The sequence below is a fragment of the Acanthopagrus latus genome, chromosome 20 (genome assembly GCF_904848185.1).
Source record: "Acanthopagrus latus isolate v.2019 chromosome 20, fAcaLat1.1, whole genome shotgun sequence".
Taxonomy (NCBI): domain Eukaryota; kingdom Metazoa; phylum Chordata; class Actinopteri; order Spariformes; family Sparidae; genus Acanthopagrus; species Acanthopagrus latus.
In genome coordinates this window covers 10,015,501-10,043,105 of record NC_051058.1, presented here as the reverse complement: position 1 = coordinate 10,043,105, position 27,605 = coordinate 10,015,501, and the positions used below count along the sequence as shown (strand labels likewise).

The 27,605-nt window shown below is 42.5% G+C and overlaps 8 protein-coding genes across 11 annotated transcripts; 2 read left to right on the top strand and 6 right to left on the bottom strand.

The window, feature by feature from the left end:
* Positions 1-223: 223 nt before the first annotated feature.
* Positions 224-4,959, bottom strand: anks3 (ankyrin repeat and sterile alpha motif domain containing 3). Of its 2 annotated transcripts, none has more exons than XM_037081692.1 (16): positions 4,861-4,959; positions 4,237-4,441; positions 3,948-4,146; positions 3,661-3,782; positions 3,498-3,579; positions 3,282-3,399; positions 3,040-3,189; positions 2,694-2,819; positions 2,393-2,508; positions 2,136-2,300; positions 1,924-2,048; positions 1,687-1,828; positions 1,320-1,587; positions 1,170-1,241; positions 994-1,085; positions 224-912 (listed from the first exon to the last, which is right to left on the bottom strand). In XM_037081692.1, the coding sequence occupies exons 2-15, from the start codon at positions 4,401-4,403 to the stop codon at positions 1,003-1,005; spliced, it is 1,935 nt and encodes a 644-aa protein (XP_036937587.1). In that variant the 5' UTR covers positions 4,404-4,441; positions 4,861-4,959; the 3' UTR covers positions 224-912; positions 994-1,002. The 2 variants fall into 2 exon arrangements, with proteins under 2 accessions (XP_036937587.1, XP_036937588.1); XM_037081693.1 differs by having other exon boundaries at positions 2,169-2,300.
* A 460-nt stretch (positions 4,960-5,419) lies between these two features.
* c20h8orf33 (chromosome 20 C8orf33 homolog) lies at positions 5,420-7,403 on the bottom strand. The gene is made up of 5 exons (XM_037081479.1): positions 7,142-7,403; positions 6,321-6,775; positions 6,150-6,240; positions 5,896-6,042; positions 5,420-5,808 (listed from the first exon to the last, which is right to left on the bottom strand). Exons 1-5 carry the CDS (start codon positions 7,167-7,169, stop codon positions 5,600-5,602), a joined length of 930 nt encoding a protein of 309 aa, XP_036937374.1. The 5' UTR covers positions 7,170-7,403; the 3' UTR covers positions 5,420-5,599.
* Positions 7,404-8,733: 1,330 nt separating this feature from the next.
* On the top strand, positions 8,734-10,753 carry h3f3d (H3 histone, family 3D). The gene is made up of 4 exons (XM_037082211.1): positions 8,734-8,892; positions 9,676-9,818; positions 10,015-10,168; positions 10,281-10,753. The coding sequence occupies exons 2-4, from the start codon at positions 9,691-9,693 to the stop codon at positions 10,407-10,409; spliced, it is 411 nt and encodes a 136-aa protein (XP_036938106.1). The 5' UTR covers positions 8,734-8,892; positions 9,676-9,690; the 3' UTR covers positions 10,410-10,753.
* A 637-nt stretch (positions 10,754-11,390) lies between these two features.
* On the bottom strand, positions 11,391-13,196 carry c20h16orf91 (chromosome 20 C16orf91 homolog). Of its 2 annotated transcripts, none has more exons than XM_037081361.1 (2): positions 12,972-13,196; positions 11,391-11,975 (listed from the first exon to the last, which is right to left on the bottom strand). In XM_037081361.1, exons 1-2 carry the CDS (start codon positions 13,061-13,063, stop codon positions 11,651-11,653), a joined length of 417 nt encoding a protein of 138 aa, XP_036937256.1. In that variant the 5' UTR covers positions 13,064-13,196; the 3' UTR covers positions 11,391-11,650. The 2 variants fall into 2 exon arrangements, with proteins under 2 accessions (XP_036937256.1, XP_036937257.1); XM_037081362.1 differs by having other exon boundaries at positions 11,391-11,972.
* A 352-nt stretch (positions 13,197-13,548) lies between these two features.
* On the top strand, positions 13,549-24,840 carry LOC119009781 (uncharacterized protein C7orf50 homolog). Of its 2 annotated transcripts, none has more exons than XM_037081357.1 (6): positions 13,549-13,700; positions 14,120-14,271; positions 14,381-14,482; positions 21,275-21,486; positions 22,611-22,692; positions 23,099-24,840. In XM_037081357.1, the coding sequence occupies exons 2-6, from the start codon at positions 14,134-14,136 to the stop codon at positions 23,276-23,278; spliced, it is 714 nt and encodes a 237-aa protein (XP_036937252.1). In that variant the 5' UTR covers positions 13,549-13,700; positions 14,120-14,133; the 3' UTR covers positions 23,279-24,840. The 2 variants fall into 2 exon arrangements, with proteins under 2 accessions (XP_036937252.1, XP_036937253.1); XM_037081358.1 differs by lacking the exon at positions 13,549-13,700 and adding an exon at positions 13,774-13,918.
* Positions 14,531-15,979, bottom strand: LOC119009776 (G-protein coupled estrogen receptor 1-like). The gene has a single exon (XM_037081350.1). It carries the CDS (start codon positions 15,698-15,700, stop codon positions 14,615-14,617), a length of 1,086 nt encoding a protein of 361 aa, XP_036937245.1. The 5' UTR covers positions 15,701-15,979; the 3' UTR covers positions 14,531-14,614.
* LOC119009777 lies at positions 18,397-21,266 on the bottom strand. The gene is made up of 2 exons (XM_037081351.1): positions 20,269-21,266; positions 18,397-19,744 (listed from the first exon to the last, which is right to left on the bottom strand). Exons 1-2 carry the CDS (start codon positions 20,269-20,271, stop codon positions 18,683-18,685), a joined length of 1,065 nt encoding a protein of 354 aa, XP_036937246.1. The 5' UTR covers positions 20,272-21,266; the 3' UTR covers positions 18,397-18,682.
* Positions 23,406-27,381, bottom strand: gnptg (N-acetylglucosamine-1-phosphate transferase subunit gamma). Its single transcript, XM_037081352.1, has 11 exons — positions 27,240-27,381; positions 27,044-27,098; positions 26,887-26,954; positions 26,704-26,758; positions 26,492-26,575; positions 26,309-26,402; positions 25,970-26,084; positions 25,801-25,883; positions 25,060-25,191; positions 24,878-24,959; positions 23,406-24,773 (listed from the first exon to the last, which is right to left on the bottom strand). The coding sequence occupies exons 1-11, from the start codon at positions 27,304-27,306 to the stop codon at positions 24,694-24,696; spliced, it is 915 nt and encodes a 304-aa protein (XP_036937247.1). The 5' UTR covers positions 27,307-27,381; the 3' UTR covers positions 23,406-24,693.
* Positions 27,382-27,605: the final 224 nt, after the last annotated feature.

Sequence of the window (27,605 nt, the reverse complement as noted above, 5' to 3'; positions counted from 1 at the left end):
ATACGCCTGATGTAATTAATCAAGACTGAAGCATTGTTCCCTGAGAAATTCATGAAAATACAGAAAAACGCTCCGGAAAATAAAGTGAGATAAATCCTGGACCCGTCTGTTTATCGAAACAAGATTATCTGTTACCTAGAAAAGTAGAAACCATATTAAAGTATCCACCCTCAACCTTCAGGGAACAAGGTTTTCATTCCAGACCAAATACAGCACTTGTATCTGTGCTTTAAAAATGTGATAAATCTCACATTTCATTGCCATTTTATTTCTCTGCATCTACATATAAATGTCGACAGCATTACAGTCACGGGTTGAAAAGATCTTCCCTGCTGTAACATAACATGATGGAGTAAATGATTAACTGACAGGTTCACACATCTCTTCTTGTTAAGCTCTTAAATGCATTCAGCAGGACGTTATTTTCAAACAGCATAGGAATCATTTCATTCAAATAAGGCAGAACTCCTTCAAACTACTTATTTAAACTTCAACTACTGTTACGAAATGTACCTCTTCAACTAGTGGATGAAAACATAATTTAAACCACATTTCATATTGGAAGAGGGTACAGTTTTAAGAAACTTTTCACAGTATCACACCCTCTGAACCACCATCAGTCCCTCCTCTCTGTGCAACTACAGGAGTCCAGTAAAACACCAGCACAGGCGTGTGAGGGCCAGGTACCCCTCCTGCCTGTTTGTCATTTCCCTGCAGTAGCTGCCGTCTCCCGGGGCCTTGTCCACATCTGGCGAGCTCCGGTCGATCAGCACCAGGTTGGCTGCTTTGCTCCCCGAGCCGCTCTGGTCCGGCAGGGTCAGCCTCGTCTTCGGCTTTCTCCCATTTCAGTGAGATTGTTCAGGGTGGTTAGATCACCCTCCGTCCAAATGTTGGCAAAAAAAAAAAAAACCTCTTCAAACACAAGAAACAAAAGTTATTTTCTCTTGTTTTGTGGAGCTCTTCCAGAGCAGTCCTTGCAACATGGGTGCTCACCTGTAAGGATTAAGGCCGCTCCCAGCTATCGGAGACTTTTTCAGGGGCACTCAGTCGCCTCAGACTCTGCAACACGGTTTGCAGATTTGCTGCTGTGGTGATGAAACAACCAGACAGCGTCAGACTCCACTGACGACACAGAAAAACTTTAATCACTGTGTGTTTCACCATCTTACCCAATTCTTCTTCATGAGAATCCAGCTTTTTTAGTAGCTCTACCACATTGGAGCGTTTCAGAACCTCCACAGCTGCAAGAAGAAGTAAGACAGTCGTTATTAATAAGAAAATGTAAAAGGTGATATCCACCAAAGGAGACCTAGACTCACCTTTACCACCTGTGTCATCTTTTGTGTCATCGTCTGTATGAGAGCTACTGTTCTCAGTAGTAGGTAAACAGGAGAGCAGTTCAGCGCAGCAGGCCCTGGACTGTGCCACTGTGGCACTCATTTCCTGAGCCAGTCGGTGGGTCTCCACCAGCTCCGCATGGACCCTCCTCCACGCCATCTTGTCCTCCATGAGACATCCCTCCATCACGGTACGCAGCTCCTTCTCCTGAGACACCTGGCTCTGCAGGCTCGCCACCTCCTCACAGCGCTGTGTAGGGAAAGAGTTGGACGATTGCAGGTAAAAGCTTTTCTATTTGGTCAAGAAGAGTCACATTTTCATGACGGCGAGCCCTTCCTCTTTGGTTACCTTGTGAAGCTGAATGGCCATCTCCTGCATCTCAGCCTCGAGCTGGTCAGCATAAGCCTGTTCCAGGGCGTCACCGGGGGGTCGAGCACTACTGTGCCACCTTGCAATAGCCGAGGTCATCTTCCGTTTGGGTCCAAACAGTCTGGAGAGCAAGAAAAGATTCAGCATATCATACCATGAGGAAACATCTGCACATGTGCTGAGGTAAATGTGAAACAGGAGTCTGAAGCCTCTTACGTGATCCCGATTTCTTTGAGATCATTTTCAGTCAGGGTGAGAAAAATCCGCAGGTCAATGTCTTGCTCCTCAAGCAAGGGAAGATACTTTGAGAAGCCGATTTGTTCCAAGAACTCTCCCAGATCCTACAGGAATAGAAGATTTTAGGGCTGAGCCACAAATACACACAGTTCGATCAGATTACTGATATGCCAAAGAAAATGTGGACATGCCTTTGGACCAGTATAGGAGGGTGGAAGACTAACATGTGAACGTGTCCCACAGTTCACTGCGCCACTGGAGTGAGCTACATCGTTGCTTCCATGGCGACCCTTTCCTTTTGAGTGATGGACCTTAATGGCTCTGCGGGAGCTGCTCTTTTTACACTGGTCAGAGTCCTGCAGGAGAAAGAAACTGTGTCACACCAACACCTAAATCAAATCTGGTGTTTTACTTCCGAACAGATGGATCCATGATCTGTCGCGTTCACCTCGTTACTCTCCACGGAGCCTTCCCAGTTGAGCCCAACCACCTGAGGCAGGCCTTCGCTGCTACTGCTGCTGCTTCTCATGGTGGGCATGTCGTTGTCAAAGAATGGACTGTCATCTGTGGCATGGTGTCGTATAAAATGAATTACTTGAGCAGGTGTCAGACAAGCTTACTCGTCTTTATCAGTGATCATGCCAGGTGCAGAGTATTCCTTCCAAACATGTATACCTCCTTATATTATGTAACTGTGTAACTGTATGTTATGTTACGTAATCCAGATGCTGTAACCATTTGCCTCTCACCTCTGCTGCTGTTGCTCTGGCCGTCCAGCTCGTTGATGGGTGAGGTCACGTCGCGGTAGCAGATGCGCTCACTCTGTTCACCAGTATCGCGAAACGTCATGTAGCCTGGTGGCGCAGCAGGAGGCTCTGTGAGGAGGAAAGCAGTATTAACAAACCAAAACATTAAAGGTGCAGTTTGTAGAAAGAATTTAAAATTGCCAGAATATAGTAGCTCCACAACTATTGGGGCATTACTGCTAACTGATTCCTTTTGTTGTGTGATATTTATATAGCAACTTGAGCCACGGCAATCTTGACTTGTGACCATTATGAATACAGGTTTACTGGATGTCTCATGTGACACTACCACATAGTTTGCTGGTGCCTCCTACTCGGAACTTGGCGATGGCCTGGGGCCCATCATGGATGCTAACGCCTTTAGCTCGATTTCGACTCAGTCTTATCCTTGGCGGCGCCGTGTCTGAGTCCTCTGAGGAGCTCAGGTCCTCAAAGTGCCCTGACGAGGATGAACGAACACATACGAAATAAAACCAATCAGAGAAGAAAAGAAAAACAAACAATGAGACGTTAAGCATTTTCAATAAGTACCTGGTTTGATCCTCGGAGAACGTGAGTCAATGAGGCTGATGATCTTAGTATATCCGTACATCATGGCGAGGGCACGGGCAGTCTCTCCTTTAGCATTGCGATCGTCTACTTTAACTTTCTGTGAATCATAAGAACAGATGTGATGATCATAACACAGCCATGCTGTGGCTCTGTCTTTTAGTAGTAGAGAGCAAATCTATAGAGTCTCCTCCTCACATGGTCGAGCAGGTTCTGAACAATGATCTCATGTCCAGAAGCAGCAGCCTCCATCAGGGGAGTGAAACCAGACCCAGGCTCCCTGTGGGAGAAGGAAACATAATAAAAGTCTCCTGTCTGGGTGGAGCGTTGCAGCAGTTTGGGGATGAATGAAGATGCTCACTTGACATTGGCGTCGGCGTTGTTATCCAGCAGGAACTTGACCAACTGCTGGTGGCCTGTGCTCGTGCAGTGGAACAGAGCAGTCCAGCCCTGACAGTCCTTCTGTTCCAACTCAGCACCTTGCTTTGGGAGTAAGAAAAACAACAATCGTGTCATACTCTGGTAACAGAGTACACCACATTAAGAGAGAAACTTTCATCCTTCTTACATCCTCCTTCTCTGAGATTTCTCAATACGCCAACACAGCATGGCGAGGACTGGTCCCATCTGACAGTGCTGTTTTTGTACCTGTAGCAGGAAGTATGCGATGCTTTCATTCCCACAGCTTGCTGCCAGCATCAGGGGGGTTAATCCTTTGGCGGTGGTAGCATTTACATTCACACCGGCCTCCAGCAGGAGATTTGCGATGTTGTCATGGCCGATGTAAGACGCGTACATGAGAGGGGTCCATCCTCCAATGTTTTTGCCATCCAGGTCCACCTCACGCCTGAGAGGACACACAGACATCGTGAAATGGATCAAAAAGGCTGAACACATCTGGTGGCATTGTTGTTATTATTAGAATTTGGGCTCTAACTTTTTGATGCACTCTGCCACCACGTCGTACTGTCCGATGGAGCAGGCGGTGTGGAGGTCCAGGGGCACATTCAGCTCCTCGGGTCGCACCGGGGTGTTACCCAGCCACAGGGAGAGGCTGGCACCCAGCTGGTCTGATTCACTGGCTTCGTCGCTCAGCTCAGACATTTTTTCTACCTTCTTCTTCACTCGCCCCCTCCACACACCTGAAAACAGAGACAGCCCCGAGACTGAGCACCAAAGTTAAGATGAAATGTTCAAGACTGTAAAAACCTGGATTAACACCTTAAAGACACGTTACCTTAATATCAGACAGTGAGAGCTGTTAAAAGTTTTAGGGTTTAGCTTTTTATATACATACAAATAACGCCAGGTGAAACTAGCCACAAACTTCGTATTACTTTAAGTCTCGTTTAAATGTCTATCTTTTCAAACTACACCTCGTAACTCTGATTTTTTTTTCTAGCTAGCTTGAACGTTAGCTCGGCGAGAAAACGTTCAGCCTTTTCCTCAACACACACCTACCAAAGTAACTCTGTAACATGAATTAATTAAACTGACAAATGACTACCTAAACAAACCAATATTTCACAATGCGGCCGAGTGTCAAGAGTTAAAAACTTACAGTCAACAGGTCCCGTTAGCGTGACTTTGCCTCTGCGGCTGAAACTTTTTTGTTTTGTGTGGCACACTCAAATGTGCTCGTGTTGACCCATGCCCCGCCCTTTCCTGTTTTAAAGGCACCTTACTTTTGTTCCTACAGCAAAATTTAACAAAAAAAATGACCTGGCCAGTTGTTTTTAGCTGCATGAATTACCCTGAAAATAAAAAAAAACTGCTGCGTTCACCTCTTAATGCCTAAAAAAAATCCTTTTAAAAACAATTCTGTGAACAAGCTAATCACACACTAGTTGGACTGTCAACAAGTCCACATTAATACCAGTAAAGGGTCACTGGTGGATGTAACTTCATTGTGGAGGCCTGCAAGCCAAAAAGATGGGAAGCACAAGGGCTATGAAATGATGAACTGACATCTCCTAAAAGCAAAATGAATGTAAATCAGGTCATAATTAACAGGGAAAAAAAAATCCAAGCAAGCTTTAATCCAGAATGTTTTTACTCACTGAGCTACTGTGTTGTCAATTTCTGCTTTCATGAGAAAAAAAAGAAAAAAAACAATACAATGCAGACAAAAATACATAATTCTTTATTTAGAAATGTGGAGCGCTCGCAAGAAATTTTGATTATCACCTCTTATTGTTTCACGCAAGTTTCCATCACAAATAATATCCAGCACACGACTCAGACCAGATTATCCAGGCACATAACATGATGTACAGTGAAGAGTGTCTTCGGGGAACAAATCAGAGGAAGTTGAAGCGAAACTCCTCCTTTGACGGGGTAAAGACAAAAGCTGACGTCTCTTGAGTCTGTGATGTTTGTGGTTCTGTGTCCTGGGTTTCAGCGTGTCGCCGGTTCTTCTCAGTGGCTGCTTTCTGGGTTTCGGCTCTCCGGTGGAAAACACACTTCTTTGGAGAATTTGACACTTCTTTGACCTTAGCTGATGCAATTTCTGTTGGGATTGGAGAAATCTGTTAAATTAACCGGACTCTGACCACACCTAGACGCTCAGAACGCTCTACTGCTTCGATACACTCACCAGTCTGAATGAGTTTGTACTGCTTGCTCTTCTCTTCTTCCATTTTTTTCCTGTAGTCTCCGGTCATGGCCCTCATCACCTGCCTCTTCTTGGCCAGAGGAGCTTTGGAGCTTCGCAGAGTCTTCAGGGCACGGGAGGCTTCTTCCTCTGCAGGGACACGATATTCATGTACTTAAAATTCAAGCGTATATTTATAGCTCTAAACTTCTAAGAAAATGGGTCAAGAAACATTTAAGTTTCTAGTGTAAACATACTCTGTTTCGGTGTAGCCTTCTGGGTCTTCAGTCCTGATTCCAGCTGCTCGATGCACCAGTCCAGCTGTCTGTTCAGCTGCTCTTCTGCACTCTGAAAGACACGCAGACTTCAAATCAGCATAATGAACTGGAACATATCACGATTACTTTGAAATAAAATATTTAACTTACCAACTCAGTGTCCTCGCCTCCTTGACTCCCCTCAGCTGAACTTGGCTTCTGCTGTGACTCGCTGCCATCAGACCCTTTTTTCTTTCCAGATTTCTTCTTCTTTTTGGATTTTGACTGCGCTGACGGCTCAGGTGGAGCGTTAAACTCCTGCGGCTGGGAGGGCTTTTCCTCTTGGACGCCCTGTTGGCCAGCTGGAGCGGAGGTGTCGGGGGTCTCTGTCGTCTCCATGTCCTCTACAGGTGAAACAGCAGGAAGTTGAAAGTTGAAGGCAAAAGCGGAGCCCTGTCCTGTGAAGGATATCTGGCTCGCTGCTGGTTCGGTCCTGTTGGGTGATGGAGCTGCTTCCTCCTGAGGTGCCAGAGCGTTATCAGTGAGGAAGTTAAACTTGAAGGCGTTGTCACTGCGAGTCCAGAGGGGCTTCTCAGCTCTGGAGCTGTTTGACCTGGGTTCAATATCTGTTGAATTAACAACCACATGAATACTGGGGTAACTCACTTGTGACTTTGCATTGCATTTATTAATTTAAATGAGTACAGATACATATATAACATACGTTGACATCAATGAGAAAATATCTGAAGAATAAGTTCACTCCAAAATGACTCTTAAGTCAACTACTCGCCCCTGTTTTTGGGTGAACTTATCCTTTATCCTGTAGTTTTGGTTTACATAGGTAGTAAAAGAGGCTTATTTTAAGACTCATTTCCAGCTCCTACTTACAGTATAATCTATTTATTTTTCCTAAATGCTTATAGTAACAAACCACTCTAGTGCATGCCTCGCTCGCAGACATATTTAGGTTCTAATTCATTAACAAGTACCTATGGACAGCAGCCTCTGCTCGGTCATGCTGGTGCTTCCAGTGTTGCAGGTTCTCAGATGAAAGGCGCCTCAACTGATTAACTCGACGCTTCCGGGCGACACACACACTCACTGGAACAGGTTCTAGCCAACATGTTTAGATCAGTACCGATATTTTTCTTCTCAGTTTCCACGAAGTCGTGCTGTGAAACTTGCCAGCTGGTTCACTTGATAATAGGACCGACTGGAAATATTTCCCCAACGCGTACCGTTCCGCGTGGAGGTGGCCTCGTGACTCAGTTGGTTGAGTGTGTGCATTGATACATATACGAATATGAATATATATACATATAACTTTTTAATAATGAAAAAAAATGGCATGAAAAGAAGATGTTTAGAGAAGAAATTCAACCTCAGGATTTAAATATTTACTATATTAATAAGGTAATCATACAAACTAATATTTATATTTTTGATAACTGAATAAACAAGTTGGTCTCCGTCTCTGTTATTATTGATATTCAAATATTTTTGTTATTCAAAAACTTTATCAAAGCCTGTTTTCTTCTTCATTTCTTCTCAGTCAAAAATATCCCCTCCCCATCATTATTAAACAGTGGAATACTGACAGCCAGACAAAAAAACAAAAAAAACAAGACGGAACTAATAAAATGAACACAGAAAATTCATTCAACTCATCATGTCTCAAGTCAAGTCTCGAGTCTCTGACATCCAAGTTCAAGCAGAGTCTCATGTCACTTTTTTTTGTAAGGCCAAGGTGCAAGTCATCAAAACACTGTAACACCGTATGCCAAATAGAGTTGTTTTGTAACAGGAAATGTCATAGACAGTAAAACAAGATGTTTTTGTGTGCAGGATGGTGGTGGCTGGGTGTTCGGCTCTCTTTGAAGCTGAGCCCTCGTCTTTTAACACACTGACACAAAAGATCAGCCTGTTCATGCTCTGGGCCTGTTGCCTGATGCTTGACCTGGGTACTTTTCTGATCAGATGTCGAGCTAAGCAAGCTCATTTGTGGAAATACAGAGATGCACATGCTGAGTTAAGTACACACATTTTATTGTGAGAGGGGCAACGCTGTATTATTAAATGCTCTTTGCTGTATTTTCACATTATAGTCAAATTAAATGTTATGGGTAGTTAAACAGCTGACCCATGGTACAGACTGAGGAAGCACGATTACATCTGAATCCAAAACAAAATCTCCTCTCTTCTGGATGTAGGCCTCAACGCATCTCCTTCCCATCATCACCTGACCAAGTTTTGGTGAAGGTAAAGGTAAAGCCGTATTTCTAGATATAACGTAGCATGTCCATTGTTCAATACGGAAGCTTTGTTCCCTTTCGCTCCATGTATCGAAAAGAGAGGGATTTCATCGGTGAGCACCATATTTAAAGAGATCGTTTGATACATCTTACGGATATACAACCAAAAAAATGAATGCCAAAACTGTTCGAACTAAGAAGAGGGATTCTAGATCTATGAATCAGTGCAAAAACACGTCGATTTGTCGATTAAAAAAAAAAAATAGAGACTTCTTCTCTTTCAAATCCAGAGGCAGTGATCCTGCCTTTTTCTTCCACTAATCACATTCCGTCAGGGACTTGAGTCTGAACCAATCCGAGAGGTTCAGGGGCGGGACTTTGAGTGACGCCACGCTTAGACTATAAAAACAAGCCCGTACTCCCCCTTCTCACCAGACAACCGACACGCACGACGGAGAGCTAGTCTTCCCGGAAAATAAACACAAAAGGTAACGTGTGAGCGGTTACTGTATTGTATTGTATTTTCTTTTCTTCTAGTTTTAAGAATCAGAAACTATGCTTTGTATTTCTTTTTCAAGGTCGTATACACGTTAAAATACGTTTGATCTCATGTAGATCGACAGTTAATTGACAACAAAACGGGCGCGCTCTGTAGCCAGTTGGCTAACTGTTAGCGACATTTGAGGTCCAACGTACAAACTTTTCTCACCACTAAACTAAGCTTATTGCAGTTAAACGTGTTTTCCAGCTTTAAGTCACTTGTCCTTTATGTTTCAAATTGACTTATTCAGCAGCGATGTCTGGTGTTGATGTGAACCACTGTGGTGGCTAGCTGGCGCCATTTTGCAACCGTCCCATGCTAGCTTTAAATTTGCTCGCTAACGACAGCTTAGAAACGTGTGTGTCGCTTGTAGCTTAATGGTGGCGGTGCTTTGGCTAGGCATGTTTTATTAAATTAAACCCGTCGGCGTGTCGACAGACGGTGCCTCCTACTTGAATCTAAAGAAGCGTCCCACTAATAAACGAGGGGTTGCCGCCAATGTAAGGTGTGCTTTGTCTCTGTCCGTAGAAACGTTGTTAGTGTACAGAATACCAGCGGATTGTGTTTATTTCCTTTTTTACCGAGAAGGCGGGTCATAGCTGAGACGGTGACGTTAGAGCTTCTTCGCTGTGTACTCTGCTAGAGCGGGAATTTGCATTTCGAGAGATAATTATACCGAGGACAATGTCTTGTGAAATTTCATTTTTTGTCTCGTCTTTTTGCTTTTCAGACTCGCAGGTAAAGAATGGCTCGTACCAAGCAGACCGCTCGTAAATCCACCGGAGGAAAGGCGCCTAGGAAGCAGCTGGCCACCAAAGCTGCCAGGAAAAGCGCGCCCTCCACCGGTGGAGTGAAGAAGCCCCACAGATACAGGTATACAAGCTTCTCAGTGGTCAGGCTTTGATGGTAGTGCAGCAAGGCTACTGTGAAGGTTGTACATGCAGGTTTCCTTTTTGGGAGTTGTGATTCCAGTTCAGCATTTTTATTCACATGTGTTTGATGGTTCGACAGGCCTTGGAACACTGTCGTTCACAGTATTAAAGTAACCCCTGATTTATTCTTCTGCCAGGCCTGGTACTGTTGCTCTGCGTGAGATCCGTCGGTACCAGAAGTCCACTGAGCTGCTCATCAGGAAGCTGCCTTTCCAGCGCCTTGTCAGGGAAATCGCCCAGGATTTCAAGACAGATCTGCGTTTCCAGAGTGCAGCTATTGGCGCTCTACAGGTATAGAACTTAATTTTATTTATATTTTTTATATTTTATTGTTCAAGCGGTTTTTTTGTTTTGTTTTTTTTTCTCACTTGTGCCAACTCTGATTTTTCTTCTTGCTGTGTAGGAAGCCAGTGAGGCATACTTGGTTGGACTGTTTGAGGACACCAACCTGTGCGCTATTCATGCAAAGAGGGTCACCATTATGCCCAAGGACATTCAGTTGGCCAGGCGAATTAGAGGAGAGCGTGCATAAGCGATTTGGTTTTTATCTTTTTAGCGGGGGTGGGTGGGTGGGACTGACTGGGGTTTGTTTTTTGTAAATCTTGAACTATTACCAGCATGTGTGTCACCTAATTTGTCATTTGTAGTATCAGGCATGATTTTGTTTTTGTACTTCATTTGTCATTTCACTCTGACTTTCTCCAACTGTCCTGTTCACTGTAGAATAGAGCTTCATGTCTGTAAATGCTGAAAAACAAAATATTCCACCGCCTTTCTCAGGTTCAACTCCATTTTAGAATCTGTAACTTTTTAATCCTGTGTGTGCATGTCATAGGATTTCTTGTTGTGCTGTAAATAAACTTTCCGCTACCTCAACTTCTTGGCCTGTTTTTTTTTTTGTTTTGTTTTTTTTATTCAAGTGATGTGGATAAATGACAAGATCAATGCATTTAGAGTATGCCCCCAGTAGTTAACTTTTTTTAGTGGTTATAATTAGAGCTGCAGATGCTGAGAGATCAAGTGTTCAAGATCAGCTTGTTTCTCTGCCATTTTATCTGAAATGGGTGAACTGAGGGCTTTGTGTGCCCACACAAATTTTATTGCGTTTAGCTGAAGTTTGGGCACCTGGGACACTTTGTCAGTTAGGAATTTAAGATGGAATCTTCTGACCTCAGACTTGATGGCATGCATCTGAAGCCACAAGTTAACAAGCACCAGGTACTAGATGTATACTAAACAATCAAAAATGGCATCTCATTAAAGTTGCTTCTATCGTTGTGACTGCCATATCTTGGAACTCCTTACCCCATGTCGGCAATAAGCATTTGGCAGTACTAAGGCAATGGAAAATCTTGTTTCCTCCACTGGAACTCTCTGACTTAACTTGATTACATAAAATCTGGATGCGCCTCCTTTGAAATTACATGTGGTCTGATGCCTGAGAATGGTAATATGCTGCTAATTGTGGTTAAAGTACTGTGGAACACCAAACAAAATAGACACTAAACCCAGGTACAGTTGTTCAAATCAAGGCATTTTATTCCACATGTTAAGGACAAAAACTCAACTAAAACCTGAGGCAATGCATGGTCAGAAAAAAAAAATCAATTCATTTTTTGCTGAAAAAAAATGCATTTCTGTAGCACTGGACGGCTTTGATACTACACCTTCTGCGATGTCAGAGCAATAAGTGTGTGCCATAGCCAAAAATACTACAGACACTTTTCACAATAAATACAGCCCTAAATATTTACATCCAAAGTCCCGGATTTGTTAACTTGAATCATCCGCCTCCTCTCCATCTGAAAGCAAGCCTGGTAAACGCTCGTACAGATTCTCCTCCAGCTTTGAATCAATGTCCGACTCTCCTCTCAGGGCACACCACAGGAGGAAGATCATTCCAAACAGGCTGATGGGGAGGACTTTCCACCAGGGCCGCTCATACTGGCTCCCCATGGAGCCCTCGACTCTCCAGCTTTTGTGACTGGCTTTACTGGTGGAGAACTTGATGGGCTCAGATTTCACCTCTTCCTCGTCATCTGTCGACTTGGCTGTCCTCTGTAAGCTCACAGCTAGGGACCGCACACTGTTCAGCCTGCTGACAAAGAAGAATGAAGTGATGTATTTATATGCTATTTAATTATGCAGTACTTTTACCACACTTCTATATTTAGATCTCGGAGACTTACATGACTTGATGACTTAAGTGACTTTTACCTACGTAAAAGCAATGAAATGCTACTAAAACAAGTCAATAACCTGATGATATAATCTTTGATAACATAGTAAACCAAGTGCCTTTAATCTTGACACGTAGTATAGACATGTAGTATAGACATATATCCTTGGGCAGTGTATTCACAAAAGTAATTGAATGTGCAATGGAACTCAAAGGTGAGTTGTACAAGATCAACCTCAAGCAGGAATAATTTGTAGAGGTAGACTGACAAATGTCTGCTGATATAACACCATATATTATTTTAAATTCTGTTTTCTGACTCTCAGTCATCAGTATTGATCCCATGCTGACTCATTTCTTCAAAAGGATCCCCAACATTTACTTGATGTTCCCTATTGTTGATCAGGCTGTAGACAGGACACAGTGATGATGCCATCTGGAGCTGCTCGGTGAACAGTGAATTATACAGTAATTATATTACGTGATCTAATTCATAACTTCAGGCCTTGGAAGCAGTTCAACATCATGATATTATTTATCTCAAACACACACAGTTACTAGATCACACTGACGGTCCTGCTGCACTGACTTCTGAACTGATGATCTGATGTTGGTCTATGGACAAAACTTTACATAACTGGTTATTAAAATGTGTGACCTTTCTTGTATCCATCGGGTCGGAAATTTAAATTGACAATTAGCAAAACGTGACTGTTTTAGAGGCTCCATTTTTGCTCCCAGGCTACAGCCGTTTAAAGTATGTAACACTGAATTGAATTTCTTATCAGCCGTCAAAAATATATAGGTGGAAGCCCTCAGTGGAACCTGCATTACAGTTAAAACCATGTCACTGAGTCACCCCAACATGACAGTCAACATGGTTTCTGTTAGCCTGCCACAGATTAAGTCACTCACCTCACGGTCGAAGTGCCGTGATGATTAAATATCCCTCGCCTGAGAGCAGACCGTGTCAGGCCGGTCAAAACGCGTCCTGCTGTTGTAGACATCTCGGTCAACTGGTCATATTAGGACACACGACGTTAGGCAAAAGAAAACCGAGGATTTCATTACAAAACGGACCCTGGTTAGGTCATGTAACACATCGTTGTCCAACCTTGAAATCCTTCCGGGTGACGCTGTTGCTCGCCGGTTTTACGTTCCACCAACATGTAGATGAAAGTTTAAGGTTTTTTTGTTTTTGTTTTTTTTAACAATTGTATTATTTATCTATTTATCTTTTACTATTTATTTTTTCAATTTGCCATCATAGCTGAAGCAGAGTCTGTTCAGGGGTAGATGGAGTTTTCCCCAGGTGATATGCACATGGATATGATAACATTTCGTTTTTCCCAGCAATTAAATGGGCCTTGAAATTACATTATTTGCTGTCAAACAATAACTTAAAACCTTTATTTCAGTATTTGGTGTAATTTCAGGCATTCGTACCAGCTGCTTCATATTTGTTTTACATAACAAGTTTCCTGTTTCGAGGGTCTTTAAAGCAGTCACGGCCGTCGACCAATCACAAAACAGACAGAGATATCTGCCCAATCACGCGTCTCCTAGGCGACATCACTTCCTGGTTAGGTTCCCATGCTCGTTGTGTGTGCCTACCCAGAGTGTTGCACGTTTTTCTCAAATCAAGTAAGTGAATGTATACGCCAAAATAGTGTGATAGGAACAATGTTTGAGGTGATGATTTTTTTTGTTGATGGCATTTTTATCTCTCGGCTGCTGAAATGAAATGCCAAGCGCAACATTTATGTTTTGGGCTGTGAAAAACCGTTTTTCCAGTGAAACTGAGCATATTGCTTCATTTAATCATGTCCATGGACACCATCATCTATAGTACGATACATTAGGTAATAAAAAGTTAAAAGCAGTTACACTTGTTGTGAAGGTTTTTAGATTCAAAAGCACATAAAGCCAGTAGTTTCTTCTGTTTCACCTCGTCATTGTCATGAGACGTTTAATGCAACACATTAAAAAGAAGCGATCTGTTTAGTAAGGCATACGGTATGTCTGTGTATTGTTCTTTTAATAACACAAATGTGTCTTTGCAGGAGCAAATCAAGTCATGGCCAAAGACAAATCTTTGAAACTGGGCACAAATCCGCCTAAAAGGAAGAAGTTGAGCTCAATTGCCACAGAAGGGTGTGTGGAAGAGGTGATGGACACTAAAGTACAAAAGAAAAGGAAAAAGTTGGAGGTGGAGGTGAGCGGCACAGTCCCTTGTACATATGTTTTGTTGTTGTTGTTGTTGTTTTAGAAGACACAGCTTGAAATTAAAATTTAAAAAAATAATGAATGTTTATTTCACTCAGGAGGCTCCAGTACAGATTCCACACAAGCTGATCACAGCAGATGATAAAATGCAGAAAAAGGAAAAGAAACGTAAAAAGAAACAAAAGACAGATGAAACAGAGGTAAGACTGTTTTAAATAACTTATTCAACACACAAAAGCTGAACTCCTTGCTTTTACACTATCCATTGTCTTTACACTGCGACATTTTTTTTTTATGTGCATTTGCCATTTATTTGAGGGAAGTATAACAGTTCATGGAGGCATGTTAGAGTTTTGATGAGTGGACTGGCTTGGTGTGTCACATGTTTCGTGGACACTTGCAGCTGGTTCATAGATGGATTTCCCTGAGGCTGACCTGTGCAGTTTGGCAAATCTGCTCCTCTTCTGGATAAAACGCCTCAGTTTGTGCTGAAAGGTGTCCCCAAGGAAGCTGTAGATGAGTGGGTTAAAGCAGCTGTTGGAAAAGGCTGCCAGCCTGACAGCATGACCTGTCAGGGGGTAGTCCTGCCACAGTGTGTGGCCTTCGTCTATGTCACTCTGCAGAAGGTGAACACTGATGAACACGTTCTCCGGGAGCCAGCAGAGGAAGAAGACTAACACGGCAGCTGAGATCATCCTCAGGGCTTTCTGCCTATGAGGCTTCTGCTGCGGGTCCCTCTGGCTGCGCCGGAGCACCTGTGCTATTCTCCAGTAGCAGAGCCCCAATATGCAGAAAGGCAGCAAGAACCCCAGCATCACCTCCAGCCACTGGATCTGTGTCACGTTGGCGAAGCAGAAGCGGAGATCTCCAGCGTGCTGCCTTTGAGCTATGGCAAAAGGAAGCACAGTGAACAAAGAGGAAGACACCCAGATGAGGCAGCAGCTGAGGCGCGCCCTCGACATGCTGCGCCCCATGAGGCCGGTCAGTGCGACGAAGCGGTCGAAGCTCATCCAGGTTAAGAAGAAGACGCTGCTGTACATGTTGACCTGCTGGAAGAGGTTCATGAAGGTGCAGAGGCCAGCTATGTCGTAGTAGCCCTGCTGAAGGTTGAACACCTCGATCAGAGAGTCAGCCACCAGGGCGAGGTCGGCCACAGCCAGGTTCACAAAGTAGAGGTCCGGGGCCGACAGACGGCCCCTGTTGTCCAAGTTGACCAATAAGATGATGATGTTCCCAAAGAAGCCAACAGGGAACAGGAATATTATGTAAAGGCAAGAGAAGGAGAGGCTGATAATATACTGCTGATGCTTTTCTGAAGGCTCAAGCTGATAATCAGAGAAAACTACCATCTGTGTCTTATTGCGCTGAACAGTCATGTTGTATTCAGTGTCGATTCCACAGTTCACATACATGTTCATGTCTGTATTCCACTGTTGTGTCGATCTTGTGTTAAGCTGCCATAGTTTTTACACTGGTTTTTAAGCCCCTGTGGATTCCCTTGTGCAGTGCGTTTCCTTTTGCTGCTCTGTGGTCTCTGTGGATGTATAGAGGAGCTGATGGCCACTTTCTGTCCTACACAGAGAGGGGAAGTACAGTAAGTCAAAGGTTGGATTCCAGCTTCCTAATAGACTTTATTGAGCAATAATCTCCACACATTCGATTTAGGTGCATTTCCTGTTAACATGTTACATACCCAAGTGATTATAACACCCCTTAAAAAATGTCATATAGCATGGCACTCGAGACGATCATGCTAGATCGGTCAGGAAACAAAGCATGTCAGATTTCCTGCAGTTTTTAAATTTGTTTCAGACTGAGGATGAAGAATGCTGCACAAATAAGATGCATCCTTCTTTTGAGTCTTCTAACTCATTATGAGGATACAAATGTGTAATAGCGGGGTTCCTTGGTAGTCAATATTAATAATTCTTTGAGCAGCACCAAAATGGTTCAGTAAAAAAAAAAAAAAACACAACTGTACAAATAGGATTGAACAACATGGACATGAAATACAGGGGTATAAAATCAAGTTAAAATTGTAACATGATGAAATTAATGATTTGCTATAGTCTAGGGCAGGGTTGGCCAAACTTTTTCTCTTGGAGGGCCACAACTAAAACTAAAAGGTGAGCATCGACCCAAAAGCAAACACCTATTGTATTGTTGTTTAGTAGCAAAATGGTCCCAACGTCTCTTAAGTGACAGCTCAAAAAAGTCCCACTGCCTGACCTGCAGTTTTTAGGTCATGACAAATGATAATTAGGAATTGTATGTATTTAAAGAACATTTCTACATCACAAAAAAAACAAACTACACATATGCAGTTTTTGCATTTATTAAAGTAAATCAAATAAATTATTGATTTATTTTTCACTGCAAACCAGTATTGGCAGCCTTGGTCTAGGGATTTAAAGTGTCAACCATAAACTGCAGTATCCCTGGTTTGTCCCAGCGAGGACCTTTGTTGCATGTTAATCCTGTTTTCTCTCTTTCTCAACTATCAAAGGCATAAGAATCAATGTATTTTAAGATTATTAGTCATCTTGCATTGGAATTAATTAATTTGTGACGCACACTTTGACATAAATTTTATAAAGCCTACCTCAAATTTCCTTGCACTGCATCGTGGTCTTTGTCATCTACCCTGTCTTCCTGGCGGTGACTATGAAAGCAGGTGTCACAGTAAATCTACAGATGGGTTACGGTGCCACCCACCATCACAGCAAGAAACACAAACACACCATGCACGCGTGGGCTCGCACACACAAACCTCTTTTTTGTAATCATAGTTAACTATTTATAAGCAACACAATAAGTAACCGCATCGAACATCACCTGTGTTTTTTTTGTATGAAATTATTTTATTGCATAAATGATTATGTCGAGTTGGTGCGTGGAGCCAACTTGTCAACACGGGCACTGAAGTGGGAGCACAACTATGATTGTAGAATGTTAAAATATATAAATATGGGCGGTTGGATTTTCAGTACAGACAACCGACAATATGTTTACACAAAACAAGATGAGGGCCAGGCCAGGATAGTCTCTCTTCTCCTTAAAGCATAAGGAGAGCTTTGGTTTTGGTTCACATGCACCTGTCTGAGACCGAGGGGGATGCTGTCATTTACTGAATCTTGTATTTAATGATTTTGTGACATATATTTAGATCTTCAAGTATCGCCACCATGATTTTATACTGTGTGAATACGGTCTGACATTTCACCTGACGCCATCATCTTATGCAACCTTGCTGCTGTTTTTGATTTTCCTGCTGGTACATGGGTTTTATGCCACTCCATGTTGGCACCGATTCAGTATGTGATCCGTGCAGGTCAGTCATTCCAGGAACTGGTGCCCCTCGGTTTCTTGAAAGGAGCAGTGAAGTTTACACTGTCACTTGTTTTTGGCTTGTGTTGGTTCTTTAACAGCTGTGAAAATAATGACATTAAGAATATTGACTCTGTCGGTCTAAAGTTAGAGTCTGACCTTCATTTTCTTTGACTAAATGTTTCCTATGTGGCATTCTGGGAATTACTGAGCTTTTTCCAGGCATTTTGTCTGAATGGGCCTTTGTGTAAATCATGTTAATGCAAACGGGGCCTGTTTTTCAAGAAAAGAGGTGCATTTCAGTGACGGAATATTCCCTTTTAACCGTCTTATTCATGGTTGTGTGGTTATAACTATATGAACATGTGCTTATAGTTGTAGCAATAAGGAGTGGAGCTGCAATAATTAATTAATTAGTTGTCTGTTATTAAATTAACTGTCAACAGATTTGTTTATCAATTAATTGCATCATTAATTGAGTTATTTTTGGAGACAACAAAGTTAAGATTCTCTGATTCCAGCTTCTTAAATGTGAATATTTTCTGGTTTCTTTCCTCCTCTATGGCAGTAAACTAATTTTATTGAGGCTCAGGATAAAACAAGACATTTAAAGGTGTCACACTGATCAACATTTTTCACCATGTTCTTACATTCTATTGACCAAACAACTGATCGATTAATCAAGAATAAATTATTTAAAAAAATCAGTCAAAAAGAATTAATGGATTGGTCAACAGATAAAATAATTATAGTTGCAGCCATAATAAAGACTAAATCAACAAGTCCATAATTCTGAAGATGTCCAGCATGGTATTTATTTTTTTGTGAAATAGAAATGTACAAAAAAAAAATGATATTTTCAAACTTCCAGTCACTGGAAATATAAAAAAGAGAATGCCTGCATGTCAAATATTTACATTGTTACTTTGGAGCAAAATAAACAACAACAGCATTTAGAAAAAATATGATAAAATTAGAGTGAGAATATGGTTCATACAGTCAGATCTGCAAAGTCTTTAATTCAATGTGTCAGAGGGTTATTTTCTAATGTCAGAGATGAGAGTTATTGTCCTCTACGACTCGATGTCCTGCAGCGTGTCTGTGATCTCGATGTGGGGAGCGATGATATTCCTGTTGGGCTGCGCGTGCCCCGGGCTTCGACAGCAATCCCTCAGCTGCCGAAACACTCCGTGGAGGCTCTCTCGACACGGCCTGTGCATGAACAGCACGAGCAGCAGGCTGATGCTGCTACCAGAGAAGAGCACGAACTCGGCCACGCTCAGAAATGCCCGATCGTAAGGGAGCAGCTCCTCCTTCCCTGCTGAGAGGAGTTGTGCTCCTCTCACCAGCGCCACACTGTAGAAGAGCTGGCAGAAAAACGTGACCACGGTGACTGTCAGGAACACTGGACCCTCCTCGGAGCCGGAGAGGAACCGTCCTTTAGACTTCCACTGCCGGACGCAGCCGCATATCAGAAGTCCCAGCTGGAGCATGTAGGGAATCATGAAAGCCAGGCAGAACTTTGTGCCTGCGTATGAAACACCAGCGCTGACTAGATCCATAAAACAGTTGCCGTTATCCTGAAGACCACTGTGGGGTCCACGAAGCCCTGCCAGCAGCAGACAAATCAGGACAGAAGTCAGGATCACCAGAGCCATGCAGACCACAGGCTTCCTCAGTAGGGAGTGGGATGGCGGGTCCAGAGTTAGGACGTAGGCCATCAGAACCAAGACCAAGAGGCCGCTCAGACAGGCCGTGTTGATGATGAAAGAGAGCGCGGCGCAGGTCAAACCTGAGGCCTGCAGGTACTCGGGTTTGTAGGCCACAGCGTGCAGAGAGAGGAGCAGCAGCAGCAGCTGGAAACCACAAAAGGCCCAGAGCAGGGAGTCGAGCCACGCCAGCCGCCTCTGGGCTCTGTAGGTCTGGATGAAGCTGTAGAGCAGGAAGCAGCCTGCAATGATGCCCAGCCCCGCCAAGAAACTGTAGACATGGTTTGCTCTTGAAGTTATGTCATTGGCTGCGATTATGTCTAACAGTGAGTCCGTCGCAGTGGAGGTGGCGTCCATGATGGTGGAGCTGTCATTAGATGGAGGTGTGGCGCTCCACTCAGTGGGGAGCACGGTGGTATGATTAGACTGGAAGCGAAAAGAGAAAACACCCACTGATGAGATCCTGTTCTCTTAAGCATCACCCACCACTGTTTGACAATCATTTCCCTCAATCAGGGGACGAAGAGAAATCTACTGAACTAGCAGCAAACATCAGATAATGTGGGCAGAAGTTTGACTTGACGTCACCGAATCAGCTCCTTTTTTTAGCGCAAAGAAACAAGTGGAAATACATCATGTAGAGCTGTTTTTATGTATTCTAAACTGTTTACTATTGCTCAGCCTGTGAATCATTACATGGGAGTTCCACAGGAACACACTATTACAAAATATCATACATTTCCTTCCCATATTAACTCAGAGTTTCAATGAAATTTGGAACTAAGCGTCATCATTATGTATCTCTTAAAATATCTACAGCGCTGACGAGATTTAGTGAAATACCTTTTTGTTTCTAAACTCTTTTCAGCCACCGCACTTCCCTGCGGGCAAGTCTTTGTCTTCCTCTTTGAGGAACTGCCTGCTCAGTAAAAACACATGTTTCCACTTACCATTTCTTTTTTTTGCTTTCACCACCCGCTCGTCTTCTGTTTTGTTTCCACAAACACGACGCTGCCGATCGGCTCAAAGCTCTGAAAATGATGCTCGACGCATGGACACGTTCACTCACTGTGGAGGGCTTTTGTGTTTCTGCGGGCAAATACACCGCCAGCATACTTTCAGGATGACTTTGAGGCCATGTGATCAAAATCTTTTTCCTCCCCTCCCTCTTTTTTTTTTTCATCACCATGAAGACTGTGGTCCGTTAAATCAGAGGGCACACTGAGACCCTTGTTTAACTTCCCTGAGAGTTAAATGCACTCTTTAAGTTGTGCAGTGGTGACTACAGAGTAAGATTTTTTTTTTTTTTTTTTTTTTACCAGGCATCTGGAATTCTGCAGGCAAACAGGCTGATCTTAAAGAGTGACATTGTTTTTCTGCTTTATCTCTGTGGTGATTTTGTCTTCCCACACGAAACTGAAATCTAGATTTGTTTTGGTGGCATAAAGCCGAACAAACAAGCAGTTATTATGAAAAACAAAGAAAAGAAAAGGTGTGTTGTAACAAGCGTGAGTGTTTCAAATGCAACGCTGAGGGGATGTTGCAGCACCACAGTGAACTTCACCACACAGAATACATGTGTCTGACGCTGACCTCATAAACTGTAGATACAGGAAACGTCCCTCTGAGCTACAGCGCAACAGGAAGTGATCAAAATTCAACAAGTGCTTTCAGAACAACAAAATGTCACATTTGCTCTTTCCTAAAAGTCATACTTTGTTTAAAGCACAATGAAATCACCCAGAACACTGCAGTATAACTGAAACTGTCAGTCCAAACAAAAGTGTAACGATTGTTTTGACATTTTTGTTATCATCCAATCACAGTCAATGTGAGTTATTGAATGATGTTTGATAACAGGTTCACACGAAAGCACAAAATGATAAGAGTCTACAACGGAAGGTCTGTTTTGTGTAGATAATTCCCATGAGCCTTTGTTTTGTTTTGCCGTGACAGACTTCCGATCCACCCGTTCACCAAGAGGAGGCGAGCATACTGGAGGGAGAGGAGGACTTGACCCCCGACGAGAGACGGGTCCTGGAGAGGAAGATGAAGAAGATCCTGAAAAAGGAAGCGAAGAACAGGCTGAAAGCAGAGGGAGAGACCCAAAAGAAGACAGAGGCATCTGGACCCATCGCACCTCAGCAGGCTTTAGATTACCTCAACTGGTAAGAATCTGATCTTCCTGATTTAGCACAGGACAGGCCTCCTGCCTATGATGTCATCACCTTCTTCAGCTTAAGAAACCATAGCTGCAAATTTACCTCATGTCTGTTTGTATCCATTTCAAAGTGAAATACACATCAAGTTCACTGTGTAGCTGTAACACGAGAAAGTTTCTTACATGGCCGTGGACTTGTGACCAAACCAGCAATAAAAACAGAGAACGCAAATGCTGAGTTTATTTATTCACTTAGCAAATAGTGTCTAGCTGCTATATTGATGTTAAAAATTGTAGCAAGGAGTAGGAGTCACTCAAAAACACCACACATACAGTATGCAATATGTATCCGTCATATTTAAGCTATGATATGGATACAGAAGAACAAAAAGGGTTCACATGCTGGCTTGTAGCCTGTTTACTGCTGATAGAACTGAATATGAAATAAAATAGGAGTTCCTTTGTAACATTTCACAGTGAAAATACAAGGACACATAATCGTTGGGAATGCGAAGGCAAATGCGATGTTGTTGAGATGTGTTCATTATAGTTGAGATTGTTATATAAAGGTCAGTTTACTGGTCATTAAGACTGCTACCCAGCCTGTATCCTCTGTAGCTGTGATGGGGCTGTTCTTAAGTCTGAGAAAATAACCCTGATTGTAATTTTTTTTGGCCCATACAAGCAAAACTGAAAGCTTGTGGTACAAACTTGGGGCAGTGAGTTTGAAAGATGTTTGTGTTCATCGGACAGGCAGAGTCAGTGCTTGATATTGACGTACTTTGAGGGAACAAAACATTTATCAAGCAGTTGTAAAGGTTTATACACATAAGTTGCAACTTTACAATAAACAATTGCTTAATAAACAGTTTCTAAAGCATTTAATTGTTGACAGTGAAATAATTAACCAAAGTTAATGAACTATAAATTTACCAGCTATTAATGATGGTTGTTATAACATCTTAGCGGGCTGAAAAAAGCAAGCCAAAATCAGACAACAAACCTGAGTATCAGAAAAATAATACTCAGAGCTCCTCATTATCCTCCCATCTACATGTAAACAGCATCTGCTGTTACGTGATGTTAGGCTGCTGCTCACATCTACATCTCACTCTGGTCTTGTCCTCACAGCTGGGCTGAAAACCGCACAGAGTGGAAGTTTCAGAAGACCAGGCAGACTTGGTTACTGCAGCACATGTTCGACTCCGAGAAGGTAAAGTTACCATGTGAGAGCAGCTTGACGCCTGTTTTTTTTTCTTTTGTCATAGCTGAGGTTCAGAGTGAGAGAGGTGCTAACCTCAGAGAGGCACTGTGTGGCTTTCTGTTTGATCACCATTCAGAAAGAACATCGCCTCTATAAGGCCGATGTTTAGAGCAGGGTTCGAACACTTCTGTAGAATAAAAAGGTGAATCTATGCAAACTTCATTAGAAAGCTCATCATTTGTGTAGTTTTCACAGTGTCAATATTTATGAACTGCCCCTTTTTAAAGATGCTGTCTTGAATTGCTGTTCAATACTAGTGTACATTTACAACTTATTCACTTACTTGTATTAATACGCAATTAATGTACAGACAACATGATTTGTGCAATGTGGTAAATTAAACACTTGTTGTCAGATTCCAGATGAGAAGTTCTCCGTGCTGCTGCAGTACCTGGAGGGGCTGCGTGGAGCAGCCAGAGACACCACGGTGCAGAAGGCCCTGGCCCTTGTTGAGGAGTCTGGACAGGCGCCTGAGGACAAAGCCGTCCAGCAGAGGGCGCACAGAGCCAGAGAAGTTATCCAGCTGCTTTCCTGAACCCACCGCCATCAAAGAAAGACACCAGAAAAAGACTGAAGCATGTTTGTTGATCAGTGGACTGGATTACTGCCTTGGTTGGTCTCAAGCGAGGACTTCAGTTTGTTTTATAAATCACTTTTTTTTGTTTTTGTTTTCCCCAGAGGGGTACTTTGGGGAAAAAGATTGCTTTTGGTTAAGTAAGCAGCACTGCTTGCATTTCTTTCATTTTATGTTTTCTTATCCATTTCTTTAAATCATATTGCTGCCACATGGAAATCAACGGCCTAAAATCTTTTTTATAAAAACTGAAATCTCACATGTAATTTATTCTTTGCAAGTTACACTCAGTGTACATTCACCAGTACCCTATTGGACAATGGCCCGTTTTCACAACTTCTTCCAGTTCCCGACGTGAAGAATTCAGTCCAGTCCTACCAGTGTGGACAGATGAGTTGTGAGTCCCTAAAGATGATACTGAAAGCTTGAGAGACTGCTGGAGTTAAAAGTCTCAGGAATGTTTGTAGTCGAGACATGTTTGTACCTGTCAAAGCCTATAATCTGTGAAGTCACTGATGAGAATAACTTTTCTCATCCACACAAGGTTTAAGCATGGTAAACATGTTTTGGTTGTATAACTATGTTGCAGTAACTCCCTCCAGCCCAGGAGTTGGTGTTCCAAACACATGCATTTGAGGTTTATGTTTATCCACTAATTGATATCTCCTCTATACTCAAAGCAGACATACATTCAGTACAGGAGCAGCTGCCAGTTCTGGCTGCAGGATCAGGGAGCTTGTAGGCCTCCTGCAAAGGCACATGTTTGACTTCTAATTCAGGTTACAAACTTTTCAGGAAGGAAACTGAGTCTCTGTATGTGGCTGAATGCTGGTGATGTCACTTCCTGGATTTTTAAAAATACACCCAAATACAATACACGTAATACTCCGGATACATTTTAAAAAGTTACTCTCAATATTTTAAGCAGTGATCAGAAAGAAACCAGTGATACATTTAGTAGATGTTGCTCTCTTTGTTGATATTTTCTTTGAGTGCCTCCAACCTGGCACAAGTCGCCCACTTCAAAAAGTTGGAGGCGGAAACCAGCTGTTTTTAGGGACTCAATTTTCTCCTGAAAAAAGTTTGAAGCAAATGTTGGGACATGAATACAAAACTTTACATCTTGTCTTAAAACCACGTATTTCACAATATGTTTACAGAACTTGACTGGAGAGAGCCGTAACTCCTCTAAAAAAAGAAAGGTCTGATGAAGTCCAACAAGATTGAAATCCAAAAATGTGTTCAGAATTAACTTTTTGTGTAGTCACAAGCAACAGTAATGCTGTCCAGCAAGTGTCTTTGTCACTCATGTTGACCATCAAAATTCTCAGATGCAGTGAATCCACAGAGATGGAGAAGGTGACTCGAGGAGATTTTCACTGTTGGTCAAAAAGGCCGATGTCTCCTCTTAGGTGTTGGTCCTTAACTGTTGCACTCACTGTGCTTTTTGCTTCTTCTACAAAATATAGCAAAGATATTGCACACAAAAATGACTTAAAAGTTTTGACAGACATTGTATATAACTCTGTGAGTTAAGGCAGCATGGTTGTGTTCACTTACTTGGATTTGAATCAAAAGGAATGTTGTGTTGGGTGAGGAGAGCGCGCAGCCTCTCGACCTCATCGCTCTGTTTTTGGAAATCCTGCACCGAAAAAATAAATGAAGAGAATACATAATTTCTGTCACACACCTTAAAGTAGTTTCATAGGATATTATTTGGAAGAGTACAAAAATAAGCACACCTCTGTACATTTCTGTAAAGAGTTGTGTGTATCAGTTGAAGCTGCTGCAACTTCTGGCAGCTTTATCTTCACTTTTTGGCTCTTCAGAAAACCAGCATCCTCAAAAATATCCCTTAAAAGATTGTTGTATCCCTGCACACACACACACACACACACAAAAACATTGTGTTTCAATGGACTCAACCGTTGCATACATTTCTTAAAGATGCAATGTATAAGAATTGCCAGTCTGTCTAGTCCATATTCAAAACAAATAGGGGGCAGCATATTGCCAAGGTTACCGCTAACTGCTGCTAACTATAGCTGCTGTAAGCTAGTAAGCCCAATTAAACGTGCAGCTAGCGGGCATATGAGTTGACTGCCTAGACTGAGAGCTCGGAGCTCCGAGGCAGTGTAGGTGATGTTCTTTACCGGACCATAAACTCTTGAGGTACAAACTAGCAAGAGGCTAACTAGGTAGCATGCTAACTTCAACAGATATCTCTGCAACACAGTATTAAGATATCCTCAACATAATGTCAAAACTGTCATTACTTACTGTTACTGTTAATGTTAAGTTAATGGTTTAAACTAAAGTTTGTACAAACTGCACTTTTAACTTTAAAGGGCTGCGTTTTGACATGTAAATCACAATAGAGTTTTCAAGGCAAAGGATTAGGAGAATACATCTGAGTTTAGATCACCGTGGAGAGTGTATCTGGACATTTCATCAGCTTGCAAGTGATCATTTTATTTCTTCACCTGTTCAGTAATATAACCGTCATACCGAGCCTGCTCAGCCTCGTCCCATTCCCTCTGCAGCTTCTCACTCAGTGTCGGGTACACTTTAAAAGAGCATACAAACAATGAGATATCAATATTAACACTGACTTACACTAGTGTTTTTCTGATCTGTGAGATTGTACCTTACCTAAAAGAGAATGTGGATGGCAAACGAGTGGAGTTTCAAAAGTTAGCGAGTAAATACAAGTGCTGGGCTCTGAGACCTGAGCGAGCTTGCTGTTCGCACTGCAGACAAAGATCACCTACAGAAACATGACAAGAGCCAAGTTACATAACAATCTGTTAATTGTGTATAATGATGTTGAGTTGATGTGCTGGTTGGAGATTTTCCCGTTTGAATTGGCTCGGGGGGGACACTTTGTGTTAGATTAAATGTTGAGGCTAGTCTAGACCTGTAGTTGCCGCTCAGGGTTTCATTCATTATGCTGTTAAATGACAACCCGAGTATGTTAAAAACCACACCGACCTTTGTTTCCCTGCTTTTGGCTCCACAAGCGTCCCCGTCTCTCATCCACATGCCTGTGAAAGTGTTGTTTACTATTTCCCACTCCTGCCAGATCCTGTGAGGAACAAACAAAAGGCTGCTCTTAAAACAAACCCACAGCTTATTTTCATACTTATCTTTACAATTGAGGTAACTGAATCTTACCCCAGTATCCCACTGTATGCATTCCATCTAAATGACTGCTCATGTTGGGTGACGTTGTGGAAAGGACAGAATTCATATTTATACCTGCAAAAGGACCATACACATAAATACCCTGTAATTACTTTTTTTTCTCCCCCAGACACTCTTGATGTACATGAATCCAACAATCATAAGGTAACGTGTGATCTTGATATGTAACAGCAGATACTTACGTTGACTCTGTCAAACTGAAGCACTTTCCAGCGAGCCGATGAAGATGTGCTGGGCCTGGAGGAAGACATTTGTGTTCTCATGAGAAGTGAACTCAGTGATTAATCGATGAACATGAAGCCCCTTAGTTCTTTTAGTCAACATCATCAACATAAATGGAATGAAGAATGGCAATGGCTATTTACCAGACACTGGATATGGGGTCACTCTAGGCTGTAGTCTGCTTCCCTGAGCCAGAAAAGGATTGTTCAACCTTTAAGACAGAAGCAGAGGACATCAGTCAGAGAGGGGCTCGTGTCAACACGCTGCACACGGTGACAGAAATGTTTCAGCTGAACGTACCCAAATGTGTTTGGCTCCTCGACTATCTTCATTTTACCGGCAAATCCGTGGTTTACTGTGTCAAAAAACAAAAAGAAAGTCGAAGTAAGAGTCAACTTATTACATAATTACACACCACCGCGAAATGTTGAGGCATATGGTTTGGTAGTAATGGATTAAAACAAGCTGCGCTCAGAGAGGAAATAGAGGAACTTACTGAGAATAGATACACAGACCATCCACAGTCTTAACAGACGATATATTCCCTTACAGAAACAGTTCATGGTTGATGTTTCCGCGTATAAAATGTTGATTTCGGTGACTTTCTAGCTACATTTCCTGCTCTGGTGCTCGTTCGTCAGGTGACAGCCCACGTGATCAAAATAAGACCCGCGCATGCGCATCAGCATTAGACTACGACGTGCTTTCCACGATACAAAGTAGCCGAAACCGAGAAAACTGTATCTAAAAAGACGTAAAGCAATTCAGCTCAAACGGAGGCTCATACGTGTGGTAGTGTAATAACATATTATGCACTTGTTAATTATGTACGCGTTTATCAATACGAAACGTTGACTTTTAG

What these genes read in the sequence shown, in the direction of transcription:
- c20h8orf33 (XM_037081479.1), bottom strand. Translation starts at nt 7,169, where the DNA reads ATGACCGAGCAGAGGCTGCTGTCCATAG. An exon ending in GCAGAGGCTGCTGTCCATAG is followed by an intron (nt 6,776 to 7,141) that starts GTACTTGTTAAT and finishes TTAATTCAACAG; the next exon opens with ATATTGAACCCAGGTCAAAC. An exon ending in GAAGGCTACACCGAAACAGA is followed by an intron (nt 6,043 to 6,149) that starts GTATGTTTACAC and finishes GTGTCCCTGCAG; the next exon opens with AGGAAGAAGCCTCCCGTGCC.
- gnptg (XM_037081352.1), bottom strand. Translation starts at nt 27,306, where the DNA reads ATGAACTGTTTCTGTAAGGGAATATATCGTCTGTTAAGACTGTGGATG. An exon ending in GAGGAGCCAAACACATTTGG is followed by an intron (nt 26,955 to 27,043) that starts GTACGTTCAGCT and finishes TCTGTCTTAAAG; the next exon opens with GTTGAACAATCCTTTTCTGG. An exon ending in TCCTTTTGATTCAAATCCAA is followed by an intron (nt 24,774 to 24,877) that starts GTAAGTGAACAC and finishes TATATTTTGTAG; the next exon opens with AAGAAGCAAAAAGCACAGTG.
- anks3 (XM_037081692.1), bottom strand. Translation starts at nt 4,403, where the DNA reads ATGTCTGAGCTGAGCGACGAAGCCAGTGAATCAGACCAGCTGGGTGCC. An exon ending in TTCAGAACCTGCTCGACCAT is followed by an intron (nt 3,400 to 3,497) that starts GTGAGGAGGAGA and finishes TATGATTCACAG; the next exon opens with AAAGTTAAAGTAGACGATCG. An exon ending in AGATGACACAGGTGGTAAAG is followed by an intron (nt 1,242 to 1,319) that starts GTGAGTCTAGGT and finishes TTCTTCTTGCAG; the next exon opens with CTGTGGAGGTTCTGAAACGC.
- c20h16orf91 (XM_037081361.1), bottom strand. Translation starts at nt 13,063, where the DNA reads ATGTCTACAACAGCAGGACGCGTTTTGACCGGCCTGACACGGTCTGCT. An exon ending in CACGGCACTTCGACCGTGAG is followed by an intron (nt 11,976 to 12,971) that starts GTGAGTGACTTA and finishes CTTCTTTGTCAG; the next exon opens with CAGGCTGAACAGTGTGCGGT.
- h3f3d (XM_037082211.1), top strand. Translation starts at nt 9,691, where the DNA reads ATGGCTCGTACCAAGCAGACCGCTCGTAAATCCACCGGAGGAAAGGCG. An exon ending in AAGAAGCCCCACAGATACAG is followed by an intron (nt 9,819 to 10,014) that starts GTATACAAGCTT and finishes TTCTTCTGCCAG; the next exon opens with GCCTGGTACTGTTGCTCTGC. An exon ending in CAGCTATTGGCGCTCTACAG is followed by an intron (nt 10,169 to 10,280) that starts GTATAGAACTTA and finishes CTTGCTGTGTAG; the next exon opens with GAAGCCAGTGAGGCATACTT.
- LOC119009781 (XM_037081357.1), top strand. Translation starts at nt 14,134, where the DNA reads ATGGCCAAAGACAAATCTTTGAAACTGGGCACAAATCCGCCTAAAAGG. An exon ending in GCTTTAGATTACCTCAACTG is followed by an intron (nt 21,487 to 22,610) that starts GTAAGAATCTGA and finishes TTGTCCTCACAG; the next exon opens with CTGGGCTGAAAACCGCACAG. An exon ending in ACATGTTCGACTCCGAGAAG is followed by an intron (nt 22,693 to 23,098) that starts GTAAAGTTACCA and finishes ACTTGTTGTCAG; the next exon opens with ATTCCAGATGAGAAGTTCTC.
- LOC119009776 (XM_037081350.1), bottom strand. Translation starts at nt 15,700, where the DNA reads ATGAACATGTATGTGAACTGTGGAATCGACACTGAATACAACATGACT.